Source organism: Athene cunicularia, assembly GCF_003259725.1.
Source record: "Athene cunicularia isolate RWA chromosome 4 unlocalized genomic scaffold, athCun1 chr4_part3, whole genome shotgun sequence".
NCBI lineage: Eukaryota > Metazoa > Chordata > Aves > Strigiformes > Strigidae > Athene > Athene cunicularia.
In genome coordinates this window covers 14,878,361-14,901,925 of record NW_020799100.1, presented here as the reverse complement: position 1 = coordinate 14,901,925, position 23,565 = coordinate 14,878,361, and the positions used below count along the sequence as shown (strand labels likewise).

Below are 23,565 nucleotides of genomic sequence, written 5' to 3'. Positions count from 1 at the left end.
AAGATCTAGTAAACCCACTGCATATATTAATCCTATGCTCCTATTTTTCTTGTTTCAATTTTCTTTCAATTTTTAAATTTTTAAGAAACTTTTTCAGTGTTGTGCTTACCAGGTGCAGATCCCAAGTCCATCTGAGAAAATTGTATCTGGTGTTTTTAGGAGCTGACTGCCACTGCCTTGGACCATTCTGATCCAAAGCAAAGAACGATGTACCATGTTTTTAAAGCAGGATCAAGTGGATGGCATGTAAATCGCTGATATTCTCATATCCATAAATCACATGTATGACATTCCCAATGTGAGCAGATGTTGGCCTAAATCCCTCTTCTGGAAGCCCAGATCAGCACAGTTGAGTCTGGTTCTTGGGCTCTAGTATAAGGTGACTGGGGGAGGTTGAAGGGTTGGAGGGACACTGAAGGTCAGATGAGACCTTTTACTCTTACATGTACATATGCACAAAAGTCTTTGAAAATCTGTTGCTTATGAGTCCCAGATGTTTATAATGCCAGTCTGCTGGCAAAAGGTTTACCCTTTGGTTTGGTCGTGGGTTTGAATAATAGTTTGTATTATGCCAGAGCGTCTAAGGAGATACTTTTCAACAGGGTAATTTGGGAGCTAATGTATCTTTAAAATGTTACCAAGTGCAGCATTTTACATGACCGAACACATCAAAACAATTTCAAGTATGCAAAAATCTGCCCAGTTGCAATAGTGATAGTCATATTTATCTTTAAGGATGATGAATCTGTTTTTCTGTGGCTGAGAACACACGAATTCTTCTGAAGGTGGGAAACACAATTCCTGACTCGGATACAAACTTGCTTTTCTTTTTGTGCCGTTTCTCGTTGTAGAGAGACGAAATAGTTCAACTGGATTACTTTTTAAGGGACGACAATAAAGAACTATTTCAGACAGAAGCAGACCAGGTGCTACTTGCTCATGGACCGACAAGATAACCTTACGCTGATAGTCAGGGCATCGTATCTGTGCAGTTTGTCATACAAAGAGAGGTTTGTCTGCGAGCCTGATAACAATATAACGTGTTGATTGACTTTTCACATAGGGGAGGGTGCCCCCTTTCATGAGTGGCTTGGCTTTTACTAATGCCTTACTTCAGGTAAGCTGATAAGAGCGATTATGGGGATGTAATAAATGAAGCTGTAGGGCACAGCCCTGCTTGGTGTAGTGGGAGAGGGCTCCAGCCCTGGAGCATGTTCCAGCCATGCTGGCCGGTGTGTGTGCCCAGTTCGTGTCAGTGTGCCAGCACCCAGGTGTAAAACATCACAGGGATGTCCTGTGGGCACAGGACTGGGCCATCTCTCTTCTGCCTTGTGGCTGCTGTGTCTCCTGGTCTCAGAAAACGGGGGATGCCTGTGTGAGGAAGAGATGCCTTCTCTCCTGGCAGCATTCCCACTCCTCTGCAGTTCAGGACAGGCTGGTCCATCTGAGATCTCTTCCTTGTGGGCTGCTGGCTTGGTGTACCTCACTGCGTTGTCTTTAGCCCCGATGCAGAGCAAAGACAGGTGGGTGCTGAGTGCCCATATTAGCTCACGGTTGTTGGTATCACGATACAGTTTGTCATATCTGTTTATACTTAAGGTGTCTTGCCCACCTGGGCACCACTGAAGGGTAGCAGACATGAGACAGCCCTATAGCTGGGCTACTGCTTGGTGGTACTACTCAGAAACCACAGCCACCAGGTGAACACAAGGCTGGGATCAGCAAGACTGGGATCCTTTGGCTCACACTGCTGTGGTGCTGGGGATCTGGCTATGGGCAACAGCAAGTATGGAACAGGAGGAATGTCACACAGAGGGGACACCCAAAGGTCACAGGCAATCAAAGACACAAGAAGGCAAATGCACAGAACTAAGGTCCATCAAGGACTATTAAACACAGCTTGGCTTGGGATGAGCTTGGCATGCGTCTGCCCAGAAAGTGTCTTGGGGAAATACAACTATGTGAATAACTGGAGACACAATTACCGTTGGGCCAGGTGACCCTGTCTCATGGAAAGTGTCTAGGAGAGGGTCCTGGGATCTCAGCTGTGGCTGCTGCATTGCTGTCCATCATCTTGCCCTGAGGGAGATGTCCAAGAGAACAGATGATATTTCAGGTGGACCATGGAAGCCACTGCTTACTGAAAAACCTTTGGGTACAACTTTCAGAGCACTTTGGAGCTCTAAAGGGAAGAAGATGGGAAATGCTGAAATTCTCCAGACTGCCTTAAAAATCCTGACCTCTCAGTTTGAACCCTCTTCAAATTTGAACAAATGTGTTTGTTTTTATGTAGGATATTGTGGCAATGACCTAGCAGTGCAAGTTGCAGCATCACATTATGGCACCAATTGAAGACTCTGAGGATCTGGTGTTTACTTAGATGTGGCTGAGTGAGAGCCTACACGGCAATGATCTCTGTACCCAGGATCCAATAGATTCCTACTCGCTGCAGATGGGAGCATTGCATTCTGAAAATTAGTTTTTACATCTTTCCATAAATATAAATGTATGTATCTATGAGCTAATCAAGACTGATTAAATGAAGCTGTGAGTTAAACATCTGGAAGGTGTCTGGATCTTTCCAGACAGTGATGCTCCCTGGAAAGGTGTGGAGTGTAGCCTGGATGGAGGAAAAGGCATTACCTGAGATGAGGCTCTCAAAATGAAATCAGTGAATGAAACCAGACCATGCTGGACTTGTGCACAGGCCTGATTCTGGAGCCTGGTGCTGGTGGTTGATGGTCTCCAGCAGAAGAAACACAGATCTGCTGTTGTGGTTTAACCCCAGCCAGCAACTAAGCACCACACAGCCGCTTGCTCACTCTTCCACGTACCCCAGTGGGATGGGGAGGAGATCTGAAAACAGATAAAGCTTGTGGGTTAAGAACAGTTTAATAATTGAAACAAAATTAAAATATAATAGTGATGATAATAATAATTGTAATGAAAGGGAAGATAACAAAAAGAGAGTGAAATAAAACTCAACACAGACAAGTGATGCACAGTGCAATTGCTCACCATCCAGTGACCAATGCCCAGCCCGCCCTGAGCAGCGATCCACCCCTCCTGGCCAACTCCCCCCCCAGTTTACATACTGGGCATGATGTCCCATGGTGTGAAATATTCCTTTGGCCAGTTTGTGTTGGCTGTCCTGGCTGTGTACCCTCCCAGCTTCTTATGTGCTTTCAGCCTTCTTGCTGGCAGGGCAGTATGAGAAGCGGAAAAATCCTTGACTTAGTATAAATACTGTTTAGCAACAACTAAAAACATCTGTGTTATCAACATTATTCTCATACTAAATCCAAAACACAACACTATACCAGCTACTAGGAAGAAAATTAACTCTATCCCAACCAAAACCAGGACACCTGCCCAGAAAGCAGCCTGTCTTTTTAGTCCTTGCCAAAAAGATATCAGAAGGAGGGAGAAGGATGCTCCTTCAGAGAAATCTCTCAGGACTCGGTGTTTTTAATCTCTCTTTCTTTCTCTCTTCTCCCTACTCCTTCCTTTTGCAAGTGAAAATAGTGTGCAGTTGAATCTGGCCTGCAAATCACTCATCAGTTGGTGTATTACCAGGACACCATTGGTTACTGAGTCAACACTGCTCTGTGTGCTCCAGAAACAGGGGATTCGTCATCCGTCAGGCAGAAGCTCCCTTCGGCTGTTGTGCATTAGCCCTGACCTGTGCGTGCACATCTGCTGGGTCTGACACCAGGAGGAACGTGAACTGAACCAGGTGTGTCTGTCCGAGCGCCGGCTCCCCCAGGCCCCAGGGGACCTCCAGCAAATCCCCGACCCCTCGTGCGGCCGGGATGGATGAGCTGTGAACTGGAGGAGGGATGTCCTCCTTCCCGCACGGCGGCTGCCGGCGGCTTGTGCTCTGCCTTCGCCATACATCCCCAGCCCTGGGGCTTTCACGGCTCTAAGGAGAGCCCAGAGAGCTTTCTTCTGTATCATCAAATTTCAGGGAGACGAGAGCTTCTGAAGTTTGCTGGCCTTGCCAGCTTTTCTGGGTCTGTGGTGTGTCTCACTAGGGGCAAAAGCAACTTGACCCTAAAATTTAACCTCCCCCTGTGTCACTTTTAGGGCAGGTTGGAAACTTTCTGATGGGAAGACTTTGTGTTGGAAGATGCCTCTATGCTGGAACTGGGATGCAATGAAGCATGCTGGGGTTTTGGATGGGATTTTTTTGTTTTGCAAATAAATTGAAACATTTCTTTGCTCCTGAAGCAGGGAAGCGCAGCAACAGCCTGCATGCCCATACTGCAAGGTAATGCTGTCAGCTTTCACTTCAGAGCAGCTTCTTGTCTAAAAGTCTGCCTGAGATTATGTTTATAATTATGCCACAGAAAAAAAATGAAATCCAAATGAATAGATTGGACTTTGTTGGAGGGGTATGTCAGCTTGCCTTTTTTTTTTTTAAACAGAAAATTTGGGCGTTTTGCCTTTGTTCTGCTTTGGACCAGAGCACTTTCCCCCTTTTTTGTAGGAATGGAAATCTGGCATTTTGACTAGCTTCTGTTGTTTCAGAAAATGTCTTCAGTGGCATTGAGGGCTCTCGACAACATCTTGCTGTCTGTTCTTGCTTTTCATTCGCTCTTTGCTTTGTGCGGGATCTGGGGTGATGCTCTGCCCTTCCCTCCAACGGGAGGCTGAGACTGTGCCCAATGTGGATCTTAAATGCCAACCCAGCAGGGCCTTTCCTTTCCCACACCTTCCTTCCCCCGAGGACCCTTTCAGTGTACCCCATCTCTGAGCAGCTGGGAGCCAGTGCCTGAAGTGTTGCCTTGGGTCTGACTCTTTTCTGGATGCGGAGGGACCCTGTGCACTGCTGTGGGCCCAGGATGCTGCTGTGCCTTTGGCTGGCTGCTCCCTTGGTGCTTATATGCCGTGACGTTGGGGACGTATGTATTGTGGTGGCAGGTACTGCTGGCTGACGTGGGACCTCTCTGGCTGCGTCAGGCTTGGCAGCTGGACAGACTGCCAGGGCACCTGGCACCATCTCAGTCCAACGCAGGAGTCCCAGCAGGATTTCTAAAATGTAAATTACAACTGCAGCGTGATACACGTCCTTTTTCTTTTTTTTTTTTTTCTTTCTTCTTTCCCCCCTCCTTCCTGTTTTAGTTCAGTATCTTGGGTCTCTGTAAAATTGTTGAACTCAAAGCTATTTTGGAGTTGCTTGTGTCCCATGGTTACTGGAGACGCTTCCTGCATAGGGAGGCAGACATCTGCTGCAGCCTGTTTTCGGACTTTTTTGTCTTAGGCAGACTGCAGTTGGCAGGTGGGAGCCGTGGTAATTATCAGAGTCTGAGTAATATCCTCTGCCTCCCTGATAACTCTCTGCCGGCTGCTCTGCAGCTTTGGTACGTTTGCTCATCCTCTTCTGGTTCTGTGTAGATCATTCCAGTAAAAAGTAAATAAAAAAAAGTTGTGTGCTCACCAAAGTCGTCACAGAACACAGCCTGCAATATCTCTTCCTCTTCCCTTGTCCACGTAAATCATCCACTAAGGCAACCAGAAAGAATGTAAAAGAATGTGTTTATACCCAAAACGCTCTTCTCTCCCCTTTCCTCTAAGGGCAACCTTCCCCACTTTTGCTCCAGGGTCTGTTGTCAGGGGCCATCCGATGCGCTGTCACCGTCCATTTCCCTTCCTGGCACTTGTAGCTTTATTTCTATTGCAAAGATTAAAAGAGGGTCAAGGTCCAGGGGAGGCCATGAAGATGATTGGGGGGGGCTGAAGCACCTCCCCTGTGAGAACAGGCTGAGAGAGTTGGGGTTGTTCAGCCTGGAGAGGAGAAGGCTCCAGGGAGACCTTAGAGCAGCCTCCCAGTGCTTAAAGGGGCTACAGGAAAGCTGGGGAGGGACTTTTGATCAGGGGGTGTAGGGATAGGACAAGGGGTAACAGTTTTAAACTGGAAGAGGGTAGATTTAGATTAGATATAAGGAAGAAATTCTTCTGTGTGAGGGTGGTGAGGCCCTGGCACAGGCTGCCCAGAGCAGCTGTGGCTGCCCCCTCCCTGGCAGGGTTCAAGGCCAGGCTGGATGGGGCTTGGAGCGACCTAGGCTAGTGGAAGGTGTCCCTGCCCATGGCAGGGGGGTAGAACTAGGTGATCTTTAAGGTTCCTTCCCACCCAAACCATTTTATGATTCTACAAGGTCTGTCCATGGGTGTTTTGACAATGGACTGATTTTTCCAAGTGTGGGGCCAGTGGTAGATATCAGGTCAGGGTAGTCATGGTGGTATGCTGGCACTTTTGGGGGAGGTGTTCATCCCAGACAGGTGAGCTGTGCTGGGGCAGCTGCTGTGACTGGGTGCAGGGAGGGAAGGCTTTGCAGGCACCACATTTCCCTCCTGGTCTCTGGTGGGATGCTTTGGTGGCAGTCAGAAAGCGTTGCCCTGGTGGGGTGGGGTGCATATGTCCAGGGCAGTTTTGGTCTTGCAGCTCTTATAGCAATGGATGTCCTGAATCTGCCCTCTCCAGGCACTTCCTTGCTGGTTTTGATTCCCCCTTCCCACCCCATGTTTGCTTTGCCCCAGAAGCATCAGGGGATGCTCTCCAGCCGCTATAGAAACCAAAGCTGAATGGTTTCTCCTGCACCACAGACCAGTGCCCCAGGTCTGTTGACTCTTGTATTTCAGTGAACAAATACCAGCTGGTCGATCAGGTTTTGATCTTGGAGGTTCAGATGATGGTCTTCCCCCTAGGTTGCTTCTCTAAATGTTTTTAGTGGCACCACTGAGCAGATGAAGGCAGCAGAAGTGGTATGGCACTGTGGTCAGAGGTAGGTCTGGTGCAGCCTTGGAGTCCCCAGCTATGAGTGTCCCCCACGCACAAATAATTTCACTGGACTCAGTCCTTGGGAACCTGTGAATTTGTTCTCTGTCTTAAGTATCTTTGCTGATACTTCTAGGCTGGACACCTAATGCTATTAGCAGATGCTAAATGGGTCTTTCTTATTTAGTGGCCTTAATTTATTAAATCAGGCAGCAATACTCTTGGAAGAATAGTGCTGGAAAAGGGAGCAGAGCGAGCTGTAAGTTTCCAGTTTCTGCTGGATCAGGCCCCTGGAGATCTGTGTGATTTGGTGCATTGGAGGCAGTGCTATTGCAGTGACTCATAAACAGATGTGCCCAATTTACATTGCAGCTTAATACCTTTGGTTTTTTTTTTTAAAAAAATGTTTTCTCAAGACAAATGTGTTAAAGCAGATGTTTCCAGTAAAACAAATACTTGTGTGATTTACAAACAACTTCCTACCACCAGAACTCATTAGAAAATGTGGAAAAAAGAAAAATGATTCTGTGTACCAACCAAAGGATAAAATCCAAAAATAAGGACATAGCAAGGAGTTATTTCTACATGTTGAACAAAAAGAACTGCTGTACTTGGGTTGGAAAGCAAGAGTTTGACAGTGATTTTGGTTGCTAGCAGTAGTAAGACTAACCCTGACCAGTTGCATACATTAAGGAGCAGAAACCTGTCTGTAAAAATACTTAACCAGCTCCGATTATGTAGGATACGGGGTAACTGGGACCACTGTGTGGGATTGCTTGGAGGTTCCTACATCGCTTCCATCCCATTGAAACCTACACTGAGGGTCTGGACGGCTGCAGGATTGCACTAACGCTAAGGCAAAGCAGAGGTGCAGTCTCTATAGCAAGCCCTGCTCCAGGGGATCCCTCCCTGGGCATCTCTCCCTTTACATCCTGCAGCAGGATGGGATGCACAGGGCAATACTTTCTTTGCCTCTGCCTCGACCTGCAGCTCAGGCTTTCTGGGGCCGTGGAAACCAGTGGTGTCTCTGCATTTCCTTGGGGGGCTGTGCGGGGCTGTGCTTGTTCACCTGCTCCTCCCAGTTTTGGGGAGGCAAAGTCAGGTGTGTGTTGAGAAGCTGTTGTGGTCTCTGGTCTCTTTGGCCCCACTGTCCGCCCAGCTCCATTGCGGGGCTGCCGTCACACAGTGCCTGCAAGCCCGGCACTCATGTTACATACAATTTGACACCCCATGTGGTCTTAATGGGTTTCCCAGGCTGCAGCTGCAGCACAGCCACCACTTTTTGTTAGCTGCAGGGGCTGGCAAATCCCCCTTTGCCTTCCAGCTCTCAGCTGCACAGGTATCATATTTTTTTAATGCACTTGTCACCTATTTCATCCAGGCATTTGTTGCTAAAGAAACATTGACAGTGAATGTTTGTGGGTCAGCAGCCTGCTCGTCTAAATCCATCGTTGCTTGGCCCCTGTGCCCTGAGCGAAGGCTCAAACAGCTTCTGAGAGGACATGAAGTCATCCAGACAGATGGAAAGATGGGGGGAGGCATCCAGCAAGCCCAAACTGAGCAAAATGGGGGGATCAGGAGGCAGAGAGGGTTTTGCTGCTTTGCTAGAGCATCACAGGAGAGGCCTCTGGAGCAACCAAGCCTGCACAAGTCCTGTGTGATGCGTGTGGGTTTGACCCAGCAAAGGACACCAGCTCTGCAGATGCTGTAGCGAGGGTGGTTTCTGGAGCATCTTGAAGCACCTGTATGTGTTGAGGTGCCTTCCCATGGCTCTGCTGGGGCTACCTCTCACAGCTGGAGGATGGGCAGAAAAAGGCACCCTGGTTGCTTTCTGCAGCCTGTCCTCCCCGGGGAGGGGTGACACAGCAGCCTGACAGCCAGAGGCACATGAGGAAACAACAACATTGATTTGAGGAGCTTCTGTTGCTTCTTGGCGCACGGATGCAGGATGACATCAGGGCTGTCAAATGCATCGTTAGGAAAAGTGACCTCTAATGTCAGAGACCTCTTGAGATGTCCTTAGAAACAGGAGCTGGGCGGATGCACTGGAAGATGGCTGTGGGTTGGGACTGCTCCTTGCCCTCCCTGCTGCCTGGTGTGTCTGGTTTCTGTGCCTTGCCATAAAGAATGTTTTCAGAGCAAAACCTCAAATGTTACCCTCACAGGGGGACTTGCTGGGACAGGTCAGGAGGAATGAAAAGCATCCCAGGAGGAGGAGGCCACCACTGCAGAGACTTGGGGCACTCCAAGGTACCTTTCCCAGCTCACCCATCAGTGCTTGTGGAGCCTCGTTGCAGCCTTGGCTCAGTTTTAGCCATTAGTGAACGGAGGCTTATGCTTGGCTCTTGGGGACCATGAGGTTTCAGTGCTTAATTAACCTCTGCAAAGCAGAAGGCATAATTAATGCCTGCGGTGTGCTTTGAGACCCCTGTGTGAAAGGCAGCGTGCAATCACCATGCTTTGCCTTTACAGAGCAAAACCACACGGTTGGGTCTGTGAAAATCATCACTAGCCAGGACCACAGTCATCCTGAGCTGGCCACTCGTCCTGTCACAGTTTTTTGAGATCTTTTGGTCTCTGCTGGCGCTGTCTTGGGGAGGGCCATGGATAGGCAGATGTAGCCCAACACATCATCTATCCCCTCCATGCTACAACACTCCCAACCAGTGCAGATAGCCCTGGGGACATGGAAAAAAACCTCCCCTTGCCCCTTAAGAAGGAGGCATCTCCATCTGCTTTCCTGGTGTTTCTACACAGGCTTTTGTAATTTTTTCCTGAAATACTTTTGTTTTTCTGCCATCTCTTCAAACAAAGAGGGAAAATCACTTCTAGTTGCTTAGTGCTGGTGTTAGATTAAACCATCCTGCAAATACTAAGCAAACGGGGTTAAAAAAAAGGGTGTATTTTGGTAGTTTAAGGACATCCAGGCAGATTTCCTTCCTCATATCTATAAAGCTTTTTTTTTTTTTTTTTTTTCTCACTGTCAGCATTGTTTTTGTAGGTGTTAAACATAAAGGAGAGGAGAACAGATTGCAGGTACGCTGAGTTCCATCACAATCAACTGTCATTACTTAAAGATGCTTTTAACCAAGTCTTTAAAATTACTTCCTCATTTCTCAATTGTCAGGTGTAAAGCTACACGTTGTACAGAATTGTTCCTTGTCACACGCCGTCCTGACGCCGTCGCACCCGCTCACGCTCTGGGTGATCTGCAGACATTTTACACCACTTGCCACCGAGCATTAACAGAAATAAATTAACGCTTTAAAAGCGTAAATGTTGTATTTCATAGGAGTCAGGCAGGATATTTGGAAGGGAAAGAAATGTAAATAGAATGAAATTCTTAAGCAAGATTATTGATATGACAGGACTAAAGAGCTTGGGATTCTGTGAAAAGTGCCTCTTTTCATCCCTCTAATAAGTCCATTACTTGCACTCGGGAATATTTTAAGGTCCTTTTCATGCTGAATCTGGAGTTGAGCATGCTTTGCATTTCAAGCTTTGTCTATGAATCAGTAGAAGCCAAAGTTATTTCTGCTTTAAAATAACAGGAGCAGGGAACAGCTAATCTCTTTTCATTCTGAGTCCTTACATTATTTTACTGGACAGAGTTTGTGTTGGCTACAAAACAGGGCATTCACAAAATCTATGAGAAGGAATTTAGTCTAAGAATGAAGCCTAGATTGCAGTATACATAAAGACTCCTTCTCCTAAGGCCATTAAGAAATTCCAAATCTGAGCTATTTTGAACAGTGACATTAAATTAGCCTTGCTAATTCCAGTAATTCAAGCCGATAGCTGAGTTTACAAATCTACTAGATGAGGCCTTCCCATAATTACAATCTCAATGTGCTTTTCAGCTAAGGTGAGTTGGCACAAAAAAAGATAAATAAATAAAAGGGGGGAAAATGCTCTTTCTGTTCTGGCCTTTGAGATGAATATCTCTAAAGAACAGTTAACTGGCTGTATTGCGCCAATAAGACGTCCCCTGTCCTGGACTGCTAAGTTCATTTTGCCTCTAATGTGCAAGTGAAATGCAGAAAAAAGACTGGATTTTCCCTGCTTTGTTTCTTCTGTTGTCTGTTTTGAATGGAACATTGATGTTGCTGGTGCTTGTAGTTCAGTTTTTAGTTGTTTATTTACAGGTAGCAATTCCTACTGGGAAAAGAAAGAGTCTGACTGTATTACCCTCTTCTGTGGGGGGAAAAAAACCCTTAATCTTTGGTGGATAAATTCAGGTTAGAGCAGGTGGAGCAGTGCTACAAAGCAGCACACCCCCCCTTATTCCTCTGGAGAATCTGATTTCCAGATCTAAACACAACTAGATGTTCCCAGAGTGATGGAAAGGTTTTGAGGATATGTGTTCAAAACCATAAGGCACAAAACTATGAAACAAAAATTGAGTGCATTATTTAAAAGGGTGTTAATTTTATTAGCACTGAGCTGAGCTAATAGAAGGGCAAATGTAAGTATTCACATCAGCGCTTGGGCTGCAATGTTCATAAAATGTCCCTTTGATCAAGCTGCAACTGTTTTGATCCTTATTCTATGAGCATCATTCAAAGTGACCTAACTGTGGCTCCAAACAGGCATCTGCAGCTGCAGAAGTTCTTGAGCAATAACAGGTGAGGAACTTGAATGTGTGCTCTGCCGGGAATGCTAATATTGCAATCTTTTTTTTTTTCTTCTTCTTTTTTTTTTTTTTTGTTCCAAATAAGAATGAAAGCACAAAAACTCTCACAAAATAAAAATTCCTCACAGAAAACTGCCTTTCTACCATTGACTTTGGATACTTGAGTCAAAATATTTTTTAAAAATGCTGATTTTAATATACCAGAATCATAATGGCATGACTGTTAAATATTTTGGTGTCATCGGCACATGAGTGTTTGACCTTTCTCCCGTTGATAAGGTTGTCACCATTGGCACAGCAGAGTGAAACATCTTGTTTTTTTAGAAGACAACCCTGATTTAAGAGGATATTTTTCTCACAGAACTGTGGCAGCACATTGCACGATCCCGCAGAGCCTGTCTGGATAAAGGGTGGACCAAAAAGCTTGCAGGAGGCTGGCAGGCAGCTCCTTCTCTCCCTGATGCTGGCACATTTCCTATCACCGATGCATATTGCCCATAGGCTCAGGTACATTCAGCAGATAATGCCCCGAAATAGTGCCTAGGGCAAAATCAGGTGGAAACAGCTATGCTGTTTTCAGGGGTTGGAGGAGCCACTGTTGGTCCTTGAGGTGGGGGTGATGGCCGAGGAGGAGTGTGGTGGTGTGAGCATGAGCCTGTCTTTTTACTGGGAGGGTGGGAGAGGAGGGAGGCTGAAATGCAGTTCTTGATTTCCAGGAAACTCTTATCTCTAATCTCTGTAATCCGTTTTAGAGAGGATTTTCTATTTTTCAAGGGATTTACAAACTGGATTACGTAGCCTTTTTATTTTGATTTTCCACTGTGATTGTGACATTCCTGAGAGTGAGCTGTGAGTGCTACAGACAGGATGGAGGGGGAGGCATTCATGGACTTGGACCAGAGGGTTCTCTTGTATTGTCACCTCCTCATTTCACTGCTCGCTGCGCTGACTGATGTGTCCCCAGAGCAATTTGGATGCTCCCATGTGAGCTGTGTGTCCCTGTCCTGGTACCCTCCCATGGCTGCACATACAAGCTGACTGGGGGAAGTGCCAAGGGGGAGTCCCAGGGCTGATCCCTCCCTCCCTTTCTCCCTCCTCCTGGGGTAGGGACAACCAAGGTGGTCTCCTTGAGCTTCACCATGGTCCCAGCTGTGACCACTGGTTTAACAAGGTCCCAACCACATTTCCCCAAGCATGACAGGGAGCCCCTTGGCCCCCAGGAAAGGACAAGCTTGATGAGATGGATCCAGCACAGCCCAAGCACTGCATCCACAGTGTCCTGGTGCTCAGCTGGGATGACACCAGATTCCCATAGGACCTGCCACCACCATCCAGCTCTAGCTTTCACCACCATCAGTCCACTGATGCTTTGGGACCAGGCTTTGCTCTCAGTCCAAGAGGGAGGCAGGGAGCAGGAGTCAGCCCTGGGTTCTGTCAGATGTTACAAGCACCCAGTAAGCAGCTGGGTTTGATTTGGGTCTTTGCAGCAGTGCAGAAGGCAGGCAAAGCCAGGTCCTGGTTTCAGACTACAGCAGCTGTTCCCGGGGCTCCTTCAAGCACAGGGAACATGACCTGAATCTGTTAAAAAGTTCCAGCCTATGAACCCAACCCTTCTTTTTCTGTATAAAGTGGGAAAATCAAGTACGGTGATGTTTCCCAGGGCCTCCTGCATTACCCCATTTTTATAGGCTAAAGTGACTTTAATGTTGTTGTAATGCAGGGCCATGGTTCTGTTTGTTTGTTTGTTTTAGCAGCCTAATGCAATTAAAAAAGCCGGGTGGTACTGTTGCAGTCTCAGCTCACTTTCCTTGGCAGCTCTCTCCCCTCAACCCATGCTCTGGGCAAACATTCCCCTGGCATGGGCAGGGGGAGCTTGCTCTCCATCTTCACTGCTGATCCCAGACAATGTCAGAGCACAAAACCTCGGAGTGTCTCCAGGAGCGGAGGCAGGCTGAGCAGATGCCTGTGTGCCACCATGCCTGAGCCTACCTGCTGGCTCTACCCGTGGGCTGAGCAGGTAGGTCCGTGCCCAATCCAAATTCTTCGGTTATGACCCAAAATCTCACTCCAGATGTTTTCCTTGGTGTCATGAGTTGTAGCCTGGTGGAGTCTCTGTCAGTTTGATCCCTGGGCTCGGAGTGCTGCTCAGGCACTTTCTTTATGTGTGTGCTCAGGTTGCAAAACACCAACTGCCTTTGATTTTTCTTTTCCTTACAAGCGTAAGGCAATGATGGATGTCCAGGGATTTCTGACTGAGGATAGACATTGCACAAAGTCCTGGTCCCTTCTGACTGAAGAGGCACATTCCTGGTTGCCTACTTGGAGCATGAGTGCCATGAAACCCAGTCTCCGTGGCCTGGGCCCTGTTCAAATCTAGTTTCCACACGCAGTGAGTCACAAAGGAAGATGTCAGACGTTCCTGGGTGCCATAACACTACCATGAGTTTTCTAATCAAGCGTTGAGAAATACCTTTCTGCCTTGAGGGCTGCTTTTAGCAGCTGGCATCTGGAATGCAGGGACCATTGCCGTTCCCCTTAGGACTGCATCTTGGCGGGTCTTGCCTGGTACATGAATGTCACTGAATGTCCTGAGCTTGGGGAGTTGAAGGACAGCAGGTAGTAACAAAGAGCTGCCTGTTCTGGTCATATCCAAAGAGCTTTTGGGGAAGCAAAGATGAAGGAGAAAATTTCAGTTTGATGTGATGATGTTGGTTTTGGTCATTAGAGGAAATATGTAGCATTTAATTTTGCTCTGCTACCACTGGGAATGTTACTTCCCCAAATCGAGACTGTCCTGAGATGACTCAGGTGAGAGCAGAGTGATCAGAAGAGATCTCTTTGTGAGTTTAGATCTTGAAGGTCTCCAGAGAGGGAGAGGGTGACTCCATGTCTGGTGTTCTGAGGGATTTGGAGTATCTGCAGGAGCGTTGACCCAGTCCTATATTGCTGTCTCGTAAATCACTTCCACTCATGCTCTTCTATTTCCAGCTTTTCCTCTTTTTCTTTCTTGAATCCTGACTTTGTAGATGCTTTTGGCTGTCCATGTATAGCTTTATATTTTTCAATTCTTCTCTCCAAAGTTCCTTTAGGTAGCAGCTCTTTTTCTGAACAGTACAGCTGGATATCAGACTGGGGCATGCTGCTTTGTCATCAAACTACAAGGACTCTGGTGCTTCTAATTAATAATGCTAATGAGATTTGTTAATTTTTAATAGATTACATGAGCACATTTTGCTAAACACATTTTTGTGGCTCTGCTCTGCGAGTACAGTTCAGAAACTCTTTCACTTGCTGCCAAAGGGAAAATGATTAATGCAATTGCAGACGCCAGATCCTCTTCGGGGTAAATGTAGAGCACACCAAGGAGCAAAGAGGAATTTAATGAGTACGTTTTCAAAGTAAACATAGACCCAGGTCATAAATGATAGCCCTTCCTCACCACCAGCCTCTGGCCAAGGTAGGCTGGAGGAACAGTCGCTTGGATTGGGGTCATGGTGCAGCCCCTCTGCCCATCTCACGTGATGTGTTGGGTTTTGGGGAGTGTTTTGCCCCTTTGCCCCATTGAAAGCCTGGGGACATCTGTGGGTGAGGCTTTTGTGGTACTGCTGGAGGTTGGGGAGCCAGGGTGTGTGTACTGGCTGCCTCGCAGAGCTTACGGCCAATTGCCTTGTGCACCCCTGGCATGGAAGCTGGAGGTTCCTCATCTCTCTGTGCTGGGTGACTTGGTCCCCCCCTGGCTGCTGCCCTACAGATTGCTTCAGTCCTAGGGGAACTTCCCCCACATCGGTTCTGGTTTGTGGTGGTCCCTGCGGTCTTCGGATCACTCGTGAACACACATTGCAGGCTGCAGGTCATCAGTGGCACGCCAGCAACCAGAATCTGTTGAGGAGGCGAGCGGGGGAAAAGTCTTGGTTTGCAGATCAGCAGTCCCAAACCCGATTCCCTTGGATTTCTGCCCAGGAAGTTGTTTTTACCGCTCAACAGTGAGCCAGGCTCCTTCAGCCACGTTGCCGATGGCAGCGGGATGGTGTTGAGCTGGAGTTTTTCTTCTTTTTTTTCCAAATTGGTATTGCCAAGAGCCACACCTCCTAAATTGCTGCGGAGGAGGTGGAAAAGCAGAGGCACAAGACCATGCACATGCTGCACATCCATCTCGGTGATCTTGCAACTGTGCCAACACAAGCATGGCAGCCAGCCCCGGCTCAGCACTTTAATTACACACCGGCGCGGCCGCACCTACGGCTGGGCTGTTGCAGCTCGTTGTGCAAGAAGACAACTGGCAAACCTGTTGGTGCTCCAGGATTTTAGTGGTAATAAGCCAGAGGGCAAAACCTCCCTATTGAGATGAAACCATGCTTGGCTGGGTGTTTGGAAGAGTTTAAGGTGTTTTGGAGAAGCGGAGGGTTGGGGATCCCAGCTGTATCCGCACAGTTGTGGCCGTGTGTGATGTGTAACTCCATGGATGGGTTCAGGTATTGTCTTTGCGGAGGCAGAGGTGTGTTTATAGTGTGAGCTGTTTGCATGACAAAGCCAGATAACTGGAGACTGAGGTGACTGAGGTGAGCAGAGCTTTTGGTGTTGCAACAGGAAGAGTTTGGGATGAAATTGGACTGTTCTAGATTTCAGACGCGAACTGTGAGAATTAAGTGGTTGGTGCTGTAGAGTTGGAGAGAGTTGGGAGCCGGGATCAGGCAATCTGGTCTGTGGAATCACAGGCTCTTACGCTTTGCCTTGTAATGAGTCAACAGCTTGGGCTTGTCTCAAATATCTCTCCCTTTAAGAAATCCAGTCTTGCTTTGGAGGTAGCTAGAGTCTATCTATTGGCAACTTGTTCCCTATGCTGCTTAAAAAAGTTAAATAAAGCAATGCACCCTGGAGATTGTAATTCTCGTTGGCAATGATAGCATGTGCTTTCCTAGACCAGTCTTGAAGTAGACACACAGGCAGATGTTCACAACTGGCCACGATAACTGCAGGAGCTTGCCAAGCTGCCCTACTTGTCTTTGACATTTCTGCTTGATGTGTTTTGGGCTTATTGGAAACACATGGTCACGATCCATTCCCTAGTCCCTTTACACCACAGAATTTCCATCATCTGCAAACAAGGACCATCACCATGTCCCTGCAAGTGCTTTGGCCCCCTCGGCAGCCTCGTTTGGTGAACACACTGCATTAGGCATGATGGTTTTGACTGGAGGGGGGATCCTCTTCGCACCCGTTGCTCCTGCACAGAGCACCAGCAGAGCTATCAGGTGACACAGCGAAGCGGTTTTCATGCATGGCCATCCATTATGACTCTGTTACTATATTCGGCCCATTGCTGGAGCCATCTGCCAGGGCAGGCTTGGCAGGCGGGCAGCCCAGATGCCTGCCCGCGAGATGACATTCCCTGGCTCGGGCTCTGGGCAGCAGCCGAGCCAGCCTACAGGAGTGGGGCACTGTCCTCTTGGAGGTCATTTGCCAGAGTGGCATTTGCTAGTAGTTCTTTGCTTAAGACCATCTTGTCCTTTTAGGGTTGAAAAGGGGTGTTTCAGTAGGCAGCAGTGGATTTGGCACAGGAATGCCTGCCGTAACGCTGCCTGCATGCCAGTACTCATCCTCCCGGCTTCTTCTGCACCAGCTGCCGTGGGACTTATTATACCAGCTCAAAACCAATCTCCTCCCGCTTCAGCCGTCTTTTGTAGTTGTCTCCAAAGCTAGTGTAGTTCAGCAAGAAGATCTTTTTAATGATTCCTGCCCAATAAGGTTGTGCAGAGTCAGTACGCCTAATTCTAGTCCTAATCCACGGAAAAATGCCGCCGCTTTATTTTTGAGGATGCGGAAAGTGTGTGTTGTAGAGCTGGCGGCAGGTTTTGTCATCCACGCTGCGAGGCCATTGAAGCTTTTGCCGTCCTGGGAGCAAAGCACAGCAGCTTTGTGTTAGAGGGGCTTTTGTTACAAAAGATGCTTCCGGAGGGACCGGCTTGTGTTCGGCTGGAGACCTTTCACCAGCTGCGTAAGGACTCGGGGAAATGGCACGGCACGCTCGGCTTGCATGTGGGGGAAAAAAAAAAAAAAAGCAGAGCTAATGATTGACTATTATTTTAAGGGGATTATCTAATCCGCAGCCCAAAGGACAAGAGGGGCCAAAATGAGTGAAGATTGAATACATAATTAGTGCAGATTGTTGGTAATACCCTCTGGATTCCAGCTGATTATAAACAGAAACAGATTTTTCTAGTATCCTCCCCCCTCAGAAAAGCCTTTGCAGGCCAAAGGGCCACTTTGTAGAAGAAACTGTTGCAAATTAAGTGGGTGATCAGAGCTGGGGTAGTGGAGACATTTAATGCAGAAGATGGCTGAGGAGTGGGGAGGCAGAAGAGCAGCTTCTCTCAGGTTATTTTGCAGCGTAAAGGCAGAGTTTCAAGTGGAAGTGACCGAAATGGCGTGTTTGGGAGGTTAGTTTCTGTTACCCCACCAGCCATCCTGCAGCTCTGTCCCTGTTTCTGGGGCTCCTTCTCTCCTGGGGGCTGGGGGAACAGGAGGCACCAGGCTGTGGCGCTGACCTGGACTAACCGGGATTCCTGACGAAGGCTGGAAACTATAAAGGAGCCCTCTCAAGAAGTACCTGGTTAGAAACATTTGCTAATATGGATTCCTGGATTTGAAATATGATTATTATATATTTTTGACATTGTTATTGCCTGGACCTGTTTATCAGCTGCCTCAGGTCTGTTAGAGGCTAATACTTTTTATTTTCCTTTCCTCTGATGTATCAAAGGTCATTAGAAGTTAAGCGAAAGGGATTTGCAAGAGTTATGGATCCATTATTAATGCAAAATAAAGGATGTATGGCTAAATCTGTCAAGCTTAAAAATACAATTGGGCACAAGTAAGCCCAGAGAAGGTAACAATAGAAGGAACAGCGAAAACAAACGGCACACCCAAGCACTAAATATCTGAAGCAGTTAAACAAGGCTAGGAAAACAGCTCTCAAATCACTGATGACAAGAGGGTTTCTGTTCCCTTCTCTTTAATTTGATCAGAGAATATGAATGAGAGAATTGCCTTTCCCATTTGGGTGAAATGCCATGATTTTAAAAACTGCCCTTATCAAGTTCAGGTGAAATCCCAGAATTTGAAAATTTCCCGTGTAAAAGAATATGTTTGAAATTATCGTTTCGGTCGCTTTGGTTGAACGTTTCCAACACGATACAGCTGCTGCATTGCAAACCGTGGAGGAACTCATGTCTCATAAATTACAACATTGCAGAATGAGACTTTAAATGGGAACGTCAAAACCCTTTGTGCTGTTAAGGACCTTGCTGAAACATTCTTTTGTTTCAAATTTCTTTTCTAAACTGAAGGCAAGAGTAGTTACTCGGTTCCTGTGTATTTGTTTTGTTTTGTTTTGCTGAGATGTCTAATAAGAAAATATTCTGCCCCAAAAGCTCTTCTGACTGGTTGCAGATCACTGGCCTGGAAACACTTGGGTGCCTGATGGTACTGTGACCCCGTGAGGTATCTTCTAGGTTTTAGGAATCTTTGGAGTGTGTGGAAACATTTTCCAAAACACACCAGGGCAGGACGTTGTTGCTCGGATCGGATGTTGTACCAGCTGAGGAGTCTTGTGTAAAACAACCAACTGTGAAATAATCTGCTGTGGTTTTATTAACTCAAAATCCCTTCACTTACTCTGCAGAAACGAGCTTAGGAAAACAAGATGGTGCATCCAAGCTGTTCTCAAACTGCCCTGAAGCCGAAGCATCCCTTGTGCCAGAGGGACTTTTTCTGTCTGTGCTTGGAAAGCAGCACAGGATGAGCAGAGGTGGCCTCCCAGTGCATCCCTTTCAGGGTGGCACCTTTTCCTCCTCTGCCGGTGGGTGTGCAGCTCTGGAGGACAGCAGCATATCTGTACTCTTAAGAAGAAAATCAGGAGAGTTGTGGAGAAGAGGAATCACAGTATCTGTGGGAATCTCCTGGAGGTGGCTTTTGCTTGCACCTGGCCCCTTGTGTGCGTGGATATCTGCTCCCTTCCAGCCATTTCTGACCCTCTTTGATGGCCTGGGCTGCCTCACTTGTCATGCTAACATCTTTATGCTTTTGTTTTGCAGTGTTTGGGTATTTTTGATAAAGAAATACTGCCTGTTTGCCTTGGCAGTGCTGCTTATTGGATCGATGTGGCGGTTTTTAGCTAGAGTGTTTATTCAGCCTCTTGGATTCTTTCTCAGGGGTGGGGTGGGATGATCCAAACCCGTCAGTATGCTGGTGATCCACGAGGGCTTGTGAAGAGCTCGAGCCAGGGTCTCTTCTGATCTCTCTCCACTTCCAAAGGCCAGGCTCTGGGGATGAGAGAACAGACTTAACTGATTCCCATCCAGGCAAGAATCCTGGACCCCAGAAGGAGACAGCAGCAGCATGGGAAGGGGAGCGAGGGACCCATTGCCTTGAGTCAAGCATGAGTGCACCCACTCAGTCTGGATTCTCAGCAGGTACAAATGCCCTAGGTGGACCTGGCTAATGGCATCTTAACACACCTTTTGCTTTTTGCTCTTGGCCCTGAGAATTGCTGGTTTCTTGCCTCTCCACACTGTCTGTTTGGACTTTTTTATTCCTCCCTGTCCTTGGGAGACAAGGACACCTGTGACTTATGGCTCAGCAGGTCCTTTGCAGCCAGTGATGGGTTGCCACAAACTTTTCCCCTGTTAATATCATACTCTTCTGCCAGGACTATCAAAACTCTTATACTGGACATTTTCTTGGGTTGGATCTCCCATGTGCTTCATCTCAAAGTCCCCATGTTGCAACACCAGCATGCCTGGGGTGCGTGATCCATTCACATTCCTCACTCTCCAGTGCTTTGATGAGGTGGACAGGGCATGGGATGGATGTGTTGTAAGTGCTGTAAGGAACATATTTTGCATGCACTTATGTAAGACTGCAGAAATGCAGAGCTCCTCGCGTCCTCCAACCAGAAGGTATTTGGTGAGCAAGGCCTGGCTCTGGGTTCACGGGAACTATTTGTGCTCGCCTGGATTTCCTCACTCCTGCACGCATCCTTGCGGTGTCTGGGGAGCAGACACAATTCACATTGCTAAACACCCGCTCTGAAGCTCAGCTGATTTTCTTTGGGAGTAGCTCTCCAGTGAGCCACATACCCTTCTCTCTTTTGTTTTCTTACTGGGAAACCTTCTAGTTATGATTTTTTGTTCTTCCTAAGCATAAGGTTTGGTGTAGGGCACTGGGAGGTACTCTGGGACCAGGGCTGGGTGCAGGACTGCCAATATGTTTGCTAAGATCTTCTGACCCATCCACCCCTGCCACGGTGCCTTTGCACTTGGACCCAGCTGCCCACAGCTGCTGGCACAGGCTGTCCCAGAGACCCCGATGCCGGTGGGAGCTGGATGTGCTGTGCGTTGGGATGCCAGCACGCACTGCTCATTACTAACCATCTCTCTCCTCCTGCTTTCAGAGCTGGCGTACGACCTGGATATGGATGACACCTCTGCAAACAAGCAGCTTCTGAACCAGCAAAGCAAAGATGGTGCCACAGTCCCCAGCAGTGACCCCAGGAGCGTGGCCCCCCACCTCGGCCCTGCTGCTGCCATTGCTGTGGTCCTGCTGCTGCTAGGCCATGGGCCATGAGCAGTGCTGGTGACTTGGTGTCTCTCCATGCCTTTTTTTAATGAGGAAGACCTTCAGAACCTCTTCTGAAATATATGCACATTTCCAAACACAGGGCAAATGACTTGAGTCGGTTTTATAAAAGAATATGGTATCTTCACACACACAGAAAAAAACCCTAAAAAAGCGTTTGTTCATGGTAAACTAGTAAATACGTAACAGTGCTTTTTAAAGATAATCCTGTTTAATATAAGAAGGTTCGTATTAAATTGTGTTCCTCCCAGTTTTTGAAGACTGAGGTCTCCCTTGCCGTTAAGTTGAAAACCGTATTTCATCTTGAGTTGTTCGAACGTGCATGGGGTACAGAACACCTACGGTTTATGAAATACTCTCAGCAAATATGAGATGCCTGATCCTAGTTGACTTAATACAGATTTTGTCTGTAGTTCAAGCAGTTTTTGTACCTACTCCAAATTCAATGCTCACCCCTAGGAATCTGGCCCATAACGTGGAGGGTGTGTGAAGACAGGGGAGAGAGATGGTCAGACATACAGCAGGAGGAAAGATGCTGCAGAAGAGGAGTTGTCGTGGAGATGTGCTCCCATGGGCATTGAAGCACACTGGCATCGTGGCAAGTTGCAGGTGATTTTGCTGCTTGCCTTCCAGCCAGGTCATGCGAAGCCCTTCAGTGCAGGTTGGCTGGTCCCCACCAGCATCCCTGTGGCCCATGCAATGCCCTAGTTTTATTCTTCAGAGGCAAAGCACCTCCTTTCCCATGGGAAATCTGCAAACACAGCTCCAGCCAAAGGACAGACAGTGTGGATGTACATGCCATGCTTTACAGGGATGAATAACGCGCGCCCAACGCACCATGCTACAAGGAAGGAAAAGAAAAGGATTTGCAGGAGCCCGAGGCAGATGAGACTCTTACTCACATGTTTCTTTGCATGTTACTTTACTTAAGCTATCTCTAAAATAAAGATTGGTTGCTCTATAAACAGTGCAATGGAAGTAAACTCCCATGTGTGCAAGGTGATGCTCTACCTTGCTCCTGGAGTGGGTGGCCTGGAAAGGTTAACAGTGCCCAGCTTGGGGGCACCACGGAAAGGCTTGGCTTAGTCTGATTAAATGGATGGCCTGGGGCCAGGGAGTGTTTGGTATGGTTTGGTTCCTGGCCAAAAGATGCTGCCTTTCCTAGAGTGATTATATATGCAGTATCTTAAGCTGCAGTGTATGCATGTACACATGCACACACACACTCACATGCATGTGTTTGCTTTAAATATTGTGTGCTTCGGACCTTTTTAAAAGTAACTCTATGTTTGGGAGCAAGTGGATAAATCTAAACCATGCAATTAGACAGTTTGGAGAGCGAAGATTTTGCCCAGTCTGAGTGGTGGGGCTGATCTGGCTGCCCCTGATCTGAAGCGTCGGGAGTCCCTGAAGTGCTTCAGGAGCTGCTCACCCCGCTCCTCTGCCTGGAGATGTTAACTCCCAGTTCGCTGCTCCTGTCGGAGAGGAGCTCCGGGCTAAGCCCTGGCGAGATTTGCTGGTTAACAGTCAGAGATCCTCTGGGTTTCAGACCCCTCGTGTCCCATCCACACCGGAGCGGGCACTGGAGATGTTTGCGCAGCGCTGGTGCCATACAGGTATTCCTCTAAGTGCTGATTCTTCACGTCCATGCCAGTGAGACATGTATTTGTGTTTTACATGTTCACAAACCAAATTGCAATCCTCTGTTTCTCAGGATCGCTGCTGCTGGGGAGCCCTTGGGTTGAAGGGCTCTCAGTGCACAGGGGTGACGTGGGGTTGAGGCCTCAGCATTGCTGGCAGAGGCATTTCTTCATCCTCCTGCTGCTTCACTCTCGCACTGGCCCAGCTCTCCCCGTCATCCTTGCTCTCTGTGCCGCAGTTGGCTGTGCCCATGAGCCTCTGCTCCACCAAAGGGAATATTTTATTAGAGCCACTTGAATTCCCATCGCTTCTTCCCCTCTGATCATTTCCTTTCATCCCCCTGGAGCGCTGGGGGTGGGAGCAGGCTTCTGGGTTTGTTTGGAGATGATGTGCTGCCTCTGCCTCGCCAGGTATTGCTGATATCAGTGTGGGGACATTGCCTCTAATACCATGTCGGAAATAATCTGTGTGCTGCTCCTGCCTCAGGTAAGCAGCAGGACAGGATGATGGCACCGGCTCTTCGGCAGTGTGAGTCCCACGTCCTTGCTTTCTCTCTCGGGGAGGTGGCGCGGGCTGTGCCTTGCTGTGTGTCTCACAAAGCCCGACGGGTTTTCCCACTCTGCATCACTGCAGCGTGATGCTGATGCTTCTCAGCAGAAGACCCCTCTGTAGCACACTGAGTCTGGCTTCCCGTTGCACAGGCATGCAGTTTAGCAAAGCTATGCTTGTTGGAGACTTTGTTATGACAAGAGATCACAAAAAAACAGCCTTTGAGGCTGCTACCTGCCAAGTTTATAAAATAACACATTATAACTTGGAAAAAAAGCTGTTGAATTTTCCCCTGCAGTGAGTTTGTGCGCATGTTTTAACAGGCATT

General features: G+C 47.7%; 1 protein-coding gene across 1 annotated transcript in view; it reads left to right on the top strand.

Annotated features, from left to right (window-relative positions):
• The window catches only part of GPC3 (glypican 3), a 141,112-nt gene extending 118,762 nt beyond the window's left edge, over positions 1-22,350 (top strand). Inside the window, exon 8 of the mRNA XM_026848867.1 lies at positions 20,863-22,350. Coding sequence (XP_026704668.1) covers positions 20,863-21,035 — 173 coding nt within the window. The 3' untranslated portion in view covers positions 21,036-22,350. The remainder of the gene's footprint in view (positions 1-20,862) is intronic.
• The last annotated feature ends 1,215 nt before the right edge of the window (positions 22,351-23,565 follow it).